The sequence below is a fragment of the Semicossyphus pulcher genome, unplaced genomic scaffold (genome assembly GCF_022749685.1).
Source record: "Semicossyphus pulcher isolate SPU_LCO1_2020_fin unplaced genomic scaffold, fSemPul1.0.p SCAF_21, whole genome shotgun sequence".
In the NCBI taxonomy this organism is placed as follows: domain Eukaryota; kingdom Metazoa; phylum Chordata; class Actinopteri; order Labriformes; family Labridae; genus Semicossyphus; species Semicossyphus pulcher.
The window spans coordinates 20,665,368-20,673,060 of NW_027211695.1; the positions used below are offsets into that span (position 1 = coordinate 20,665,368).

The window sequence follows — 7,693 nt, forward strand, 5'->3', positions numbered from 1 at the left end:
CAAATTAAGCCAACTTTAACTGGCCCATGAACGAGACGGATAATGAGCAATTTTGTTAGATTTTTCCACCAAATGAAGACGCTGTTTACTCCGACGCTGCACGAAAATGAAACCAGATGTGTCACCTCATTGGCTTTGCAATTTTAATTTGATGGAAGGTGCTTCATTTGCACTGTAATTGATTGTTCTGCAGCCGCTAATGTATCAAAGCAAAGAAACGTCATGATCAGCAGATTGGACCCATCACTGTGTATTTCTAACTAAGAGTGCGTTGACCGTGTGGCCTCCATACGGCCGCACCAAGAAGCTCACATGTAAGTCTTGTTAATCTTTTATTTTTGCACGACAGCAGACAGCTTAAGGAGCAGAGGAAACGTGTAAAGCACTTTGCAAAATGTAAATCCAGAAAACAGCAACAAAACAAACAGAGAGGTAGTTTCTGTCAAAATAAAAGCAAATGAAATCCATCAGTAGTTAATGGCCACTGTAAAAATTAATGACCTGTTTTGTGCGTCGTAATGTAGCTTATATGAGTGTCAGCCCTTCTCAGAGGCGTCTCCAACCTTTAAAGTGCAGTCAGAGATCGAACACAGACTCTGCGGTGACTAAGTCAGCTGTTGTGCTTTGCCATTCATTGGGCGTGTTATGAAATACCGTGATGACACTTTGGTGGCATTGATGCGCCGAGAGCATCCAGTGATAACTTGTCATTCCTTCATTTCCACGGACTTTTACAGCCGAGATGCTCAGACAAAAAACCCACTGTGGCAAGCAGACAGAAAAACAGTACAGTGTTAAATTTAATCCAAAAAGTCATGGGTTTCATTTTCTGACTTCTTTCTAATAATTCCTTTGTTTCGTGTTTAAAACTGTTTCGTTTAGGGGGAAGTCCATGTGGTTAAACTGCTAATAACTCTGCGATACTTGAATCATGTGACGAGGGCTCATGTGAAGGCAGAGATTCAGAAAATGTTGGAAAGCAAAAGTGCGTTTGCAGGATTATCAATCTGTGCTGTGTTGACAGCTGCCCCCGGAGCTGCAGGGGCTCCCGGCCTACTGCGTGTGAACTGATCTGTGCTAATTGAATTGAAAACTGTCCACAGATATGCAGAACTGAAGCGCGACACTGACGGGTTCTAAAAGTCTTAGAAAAATAGTTTGACGGTTTTTTGAAATACACACACTTGCTTTCTTGCCCAGACTCTCCTTTCTGTTAAATCACAGTATAGCTTAAGCTAGCGGAATGTTAGCTTAGCTTAGCATAAAACAGCTAGCCTAGCTTGGTTTGATGATACAAATATCCACCTCATAATACCCCTAAAACTCTCCGATTAAAACATTATATTTTATGTGTTTAATCTCTGATTTTAAAGGGCCAGTTGCTTCATGGAGTTTCCCCTGGTTGCCTAGCAAGTTGTCACGGCAAAGACCGGCATATAACTCAGAGTGAATGGTTTGTGTTAAATAAGATATAGCATGAGTGTGAAAGGTGCTACAAGGTGGATTTTGTTGCCTTCTGACAGCCACGCTTGAGGCTTTATGCTAAGCTAAGCTAACCAACTGCTTGATCCAGTGACACATATTGTATATGCATGATCGTGGTATCAATTTCCCCATGTATATCGAGGCAAGAAAGTGAGTAAGCCTTTGTCCCAAAATATCAACCTGTCTTGAAAAGGATCACTGTGTCGAATCTTATCTTTCTCAATTCTGTGCTAATACCTGTAGCATTATGCTAAATTACTGCGTAGAATCAAATTAGCATGCAAACTTGTGGCCAATTCCAGCTCAAAAATCATCGGGAAATTGTACATTGCACAGAGAATGAGAGGAACCAAAGGGGGGTAAAGGGTGGCCTCAGAGCTGGGATGTGCCCTCGGCCCCCCTGGCAGGTAAGTACGGCCATGTGCGTATCTTTTGTGTATGTTTAAAGACATTATAAGCGTTACAGCACACTTCAGTAGGTATAAAAGGACAGTGGCACTCACTTATCCGATTGGGAAAGCCTGAAATGGAAACATACAGTGTGTTGAAGCGTGTAGAGACACCCAGTAGGTGGTTTATGTTGTGGACTGCCATGAAACACAACAGGACTATGAGACGTAACAGCGATAGACAACACTGGCTCCTGTTTTAGAAAAATTCACTTTGATATTTCCCTTTGAGATTGTCTCGGTGGTGCAGCAGTTCAGCGTCAGACCTTAAAATGACTTTTTCCACGACTTGCAGAGAATCTTCTGGAAGGCGCGTCTGAAGTCTCTGTTGAAGATGGTGTAGATGGCCGGGTTCAGGGAGCTGTTACAGTAGCCAATCCAGAAGAAGAATTTAAAGAGCGGGTCGGGGATCTTACAGGAGTCCCTGCACACGCCGTACAGGCTGTAGCTGAAGAAAAAGGGGAACCAGCACACAACAAACACCCCCATGACCACAGCCAGGACGAATGTAAACCTCTTCTCCCGGGCTTGGGAGACCTTTTTCCGGGCTATGGAGCTCCGGCGTCGTTTCCTCCTGGAGGCAAACAGGTCTATGGATTTGTTGCTGACTCTGGAGACGCGGGTGGATTGTTTGGCGATGGAGCTTCTCTTCTGGGCGAGTCTCTTTATTCTCTGGGAGTCCTGTCGCTGGGGTTTGTGACCTTTGCCCTCCGAGGAGGAGCTCTCGTCCATGTCTCCGTCCTCAGTTTGTGGCCCGATGGTGACTGTGCGTTGGCTGGGCGTAGGCGGGCACTGACAGTGACCGTTCTCTCTGTCGCCATGGAAGGGGGAGTTGGCTTTGCTCAGTCCGTTCTCAGTTTGTGTGACACCATCTGGCCTGGGCTCTTTTCCCGACATGCTTCTGGTTCTGGTTTTGGCCACTTGGTAGATTCTGATGTACACCAGGATCATGATTAAGCAGGGGGCGAAGAAGGAGGCGATGCTGGAGGAGAGGATGTACCAGGTGTCATCATTGAGCTCGCACTGAGGCAGGGAGCTGATGTTGCTGTTGCTGTCTATAGATAAGAGAGGTGGGGATGAGATGAAAGCAGAGATGAGCCACACAATCACGATGATGCACTTGACGCGCTTAGGAGTCCGCTTCAGGTTGTACTCTACAGCCTGCGTAACGGACCAGTACCGGTCCAGGCTTATTGCGCACAGATGGACAATAGAAGAAGTGCAGAATAAAACATCCAGAGCCAGGTAGATACCGCACCAAACTTTCCCAAAATACCAGTAGCCCATGAGCTCATTCGCGAGGGAAAACGGCATCACCAAAGTGGCGACCAGGATGTCCGCGGTGGCCAAAGACACCAGAAAGAGGTTCTGCGGGGCTTTCAGCGCCCTGCTCGTCAGCACCGCGATCACCACCAGGATATTTCCAACAACCGTGAAGAGGATGAGGAAACTTACAAGAGCTGCGATGCTTGCGATCGCTGCTAGAGAATATCCACTGTCCGCGCTCCAGGAGGAATTCAGGTGGATGACCGTGAACGCGTCCACTCCGGTGGCGTTGAACGGATCCATCCCGGCTGTGTGCGCGTTATGGATATCCAGGAGTGGTTGGATATTGGCATGAAGTCACACTCAGCCCTTTAGTGACTGAAGAGTCCATGAAAAACGCGCATTTTCTCGACCGAATCTGACGGCATGGGTGTGCGCGCGAGAAAATAGTCCTTAAAATAGTCCTTGAGTGTTAATTGCAGCCTGTTTATCTTGTTTATCTCAAGATAACAAACTGATATATACAAATAATCATCCACGCGCGCTGTGACAGTCTTCTCATGCGTCTCCTGGTTGTCGGGACTTGAGTCCAGCCGCAGCTCTCCCTCCTTCAGCATGGTGCGCTCGCGCTCCTAATGATGCCCCATGTGTTGTTCTCATAAAACTCCCCCACTGCTGCCCCGCCCCCGGCACACAGCATTATATCAGATTGTTGGAATATGATGAGGCTAGTGGGACAAGGTTGTAATTTAGCCCAAATCATCATTATTTTTATTAAATTTAGGCAAAAAATGTTACATTTCTAAATGTCATGCCTCAATATGAGAGACGAGCCTGGACATGTGAGTGCAGTCAGTGTTTGTAGTGTCCTTTTACAAACCCACATCTCACTGGAGGTCACTATTGCTGCACTCACAATAAACTCTGCTTTACTGTAAGCTTCAGCATTGTCTGCAAAGAGGTTTCCAGGCTATTTGAGGTAAAAAAAATGTGAGAAGAGACACCCGAGTTCTGCAGCATTTCATGTTACGGAGCCGTGTGCGTTCCTGGCAGCAGCTCAGAGTGAGGGAGGGAGGGGAGTGACAGTGAGAGAGTGGAGATGTGAGGCTTGTTGGGGTTTCTGGCGGCTCAGTCAGACACACCGCTGTGTAAACCAGGTGTAGAAGAGGGATTAGCCGTCTGCTGCGTGTCGCCTCTTCTTACTCACCCTCACACACCCACATGTTTAGCCTTATTTTCTCCCTCTAACATAAGGCGCTGCATCGTCGGCATATACAGGTGTTTTCTGTGACCTCGGCTGAATAAGCTGATATGTTATAACGTCTCTGTATATCGAGGCTTAAGCCCCTTTCCTCCTACTCACTCACTACTTCATGACTCCTCGTGGTGGCGCTTATGACATGAATCCAAATCCAACGTCCTGTTTGTTTTACAGTTGTTCTATAGTTCTGAAAACACAACAAACGTACATTGTTTCATCTCAGTTTGTGTCAAATTCTGTGAAACTGACACCAAATTGCAGAGAATAAACAATAATGCTGCACTTTGCCTTTTGTGGGACATTTTGTATTCTTCAGTGAATCGAGTACCGTGATGTATCATTACATGAATGTGTGGCAATATATATATTATCACTGAATTGCTGTATCGTGATATTGTCGTTATCGTGGGCTAAATGTCGTGCATCGTACCATTTCATATTGTATCGTATCATACCGTACAGTACCATATGATATCGTATCGTACCCTACCGTATCGTTTTGTATTGTATCGCACCATATCGCACCGTATCGCACCGTACAGTATCGTACCCTACCGTATCGTTTTGTATCATTGTATCGTATCGCACCGTATCGCACCGTATCGCACCGTATCGCACCGTATCGCACCATATCGCACCGTACAGTATCGTACAGTATCGTACCCTACCGTATCGTTTTGTATCATATTGTATCGTACCGTATCGCACCATACTGTCTCATAACGTATCGTATCATATCATATCGTAGAGTATCGAACCGAACAGTATCGTATCATGACTTACCCTGTAATCCCCACCACTAGTATGTATGGAGGGCTCCAGGAAGGAAAGCTAATGCTTATGCTGGTGCCAATAAGGTCAAAGGAAAGAGAAAAGATATAGCACTTTCACTTTAAAGGTTTAACAGTGAACAGACACACACATACACACACATACATACACACACACACACACACACTCCACATACATCAAAATTAGGACTAAAGTGTGTGTGGATCTACTCATAGAAGGAACATAGTAAAGAAGTTGAATACTGTGGCTTGAAAGTGTGCGTACATATACTTATACATACATACATATATTTGAATAGGTTTTAGATGAGTTGATTCTTTAAAGGAGGACCTCTTTGTGACCCCTGCCAAACTCAGTGAATAGTCATCATTCATAAATATTTAGATTTCCTCCAAGGTCATCCACGAGGCAGAGGTCAGTTGAAGAGAACAGAACACGTTACATGTGGTCTGTTCGTTTGTTGAGCCTTAGCTTCGAATAAAGTAAAACAGTGAAAATGTATGAGAAGGAATCCAGTCAGCATTTTCAAAATGAACCAACTTAGCAGTAAAACAATCCACATCCTGACGAGCGTCAGGAGATGATTAAAAATAATGTTTTAGGTCTGTTGTGCCAGATTCCTACAGGCGACAGGTCATTAAATACCTTCTCGTTACATATCAAGTTATTCTTCTCACCATGACGTCTTCATTTGTTCATTACATGATGTCATCACCATCAAATTAGAAGGAATTGTTGTTTATATTTCATAAAGACTTAAAATCTGTCATTTAACAGCAGGAAGGTTCAACAGAGAACAAAGAACCGACAACAGGAGGAGAAAGAACTTCGAAAGGTTGTTTTTTCAGCTTCTTGGTGTTGGAAAGTTTTAAATCAGAACCGTTTGAAACATTAACAATCCAATAAAAGATTTGGTGCCTTCCTCTCCGGTGCTCGGCTTTTCCGCCTCTTGTTATTGAACTCCCGGCTTGAGAAGATCTCGTTCACTTCTGGGATTGAAAACAGAAAAGAGCTCTAAGCCTCCACAGTCAACAAGCTCAAGAGTTACTTTGACATCCTTCAGACTGAATGAGCTTCTGGTGGCTCAGAGAGAACAGAGCCTGTGTGAAAGTCATCAGCTACAAGAAGCACTCGGAGGAGACAAATGCTATCAAATAATAGAAAGCTGCCCAGCTTCGCCTGATCCTGTTGGAGGGATACAATTCAACAGATCTTTATTGTCCACTATCAGACTTGGGCTCAGCAAATAATCAGGGAGCAGCAACATGTAACAAATACAAGTACAACAACACATAGGACGACTTACTGTCAACACTTTAAGGACGACTGTGACTGTGTGACTGTTGAAATTCAATTTTAACTATATAAAAATCTGCTTTCATAAGAGCCCTTTACAGTAGACATAGACTCTACCGTTGACTATCCCTTTAGTCATTTTGCCACCGTTTAGCACACTGACCACACACAAGCTGTGTCTCAGTTCAGGGGCTGCATTCTTTGTAGGACGCGGTCTCGTCGTTCGTAGCCTGTGTAGACGGCGAAAGCTGAACTGATACAAGATGGTCTGGTCTACTGAGCAACAGGTAGCTAGTGGGCTAACTAGCTAGCATAACCAATGTGACGTAACTTAAATTTTTAACGTTTGTATCGCGAGCTATTCCACTGAGTTGAAACCTTTACATTTGAAAACGCTTGAGAGTCCTCAGCCGCCATCTTCTTTGAATTGCCGCGCAATGAATCTCGTTGCGCCGCGAAGGACGCCCCCAATGGATTCTTTGTGGCCCGGGAAAAGGAGGACGCATTTGCATCTGAAGGAGCCTTTGATGTGCCGCTGTGATGCAATTGGCCTTGAAGTACATCCTTCAAAGGATGCAGCTCCTGAATTGGAACACGGCTACAGTCCAGCCATGTACTTCATTTCAACCATAGGCTGTATATAAGAAGCTGATGTAGCCTCTTGGTTTCAAAAGAGTGGCTGTTACGAGCCGGCTCAGTAGGGAAGGGAGTAACATAAAAACCAAGATGTAAAAAGGTTAACGGGTGTTTTAATTTGTAACGGGATATTTATGTAACAAAATGGTCAAGTTTTAATAAACCAAAATACTCCACAGGTAGGACTCTATATAAAAAGCAAGAGCCAAAGAGTTACTCAAAACAAGACTACTAAACAAAGGCAACATTTCAGTACAATATCTGAAACACAAAACACTCCTGAAATTAATAGTCGAGCAGTCGAAACATATGACTTTAACAAAAAATACGCAAGAGGCTGAAAAGGACAAAGCAAAGATTGTCACACAAACAACACAAACGAAGCAGCCGAGCACAGACAGAGCGGCGGTCTGGTCAGATCAAATCCCAGCGCCACGACTGGGGAACGAGCTGTGCTTTTAAAGATGGCCACTGAAATTGTATGCCTCTGATTGGCTGGTCCGGCCGC

General features: G+C 44.6%; 1 protein-coding gene across 1 annotated transcript; it reads right to left on the reverse strand.

Moving 5' to 3' along the window:
• Window positions 1-361: 361 nt before the first annotated feature.
• Window positions 362-3,503, reverse strand: LOC138600850 (alpha-2 adrenergic receptor). The gene has a single exon (XM_069672375.1). The coding sequence runs from the start codon at window positions 3,501-3,503 to the stop codon at window positions 2,202-2,204; it is 1,302 nt and encodes a 433-aa protein (XP_069528476.1). The 3' UTR covers window positions 362-2,201.
• Between the last annotated feature and the right edge of the window lie 4,190 nt (window positions 3,504-7,693).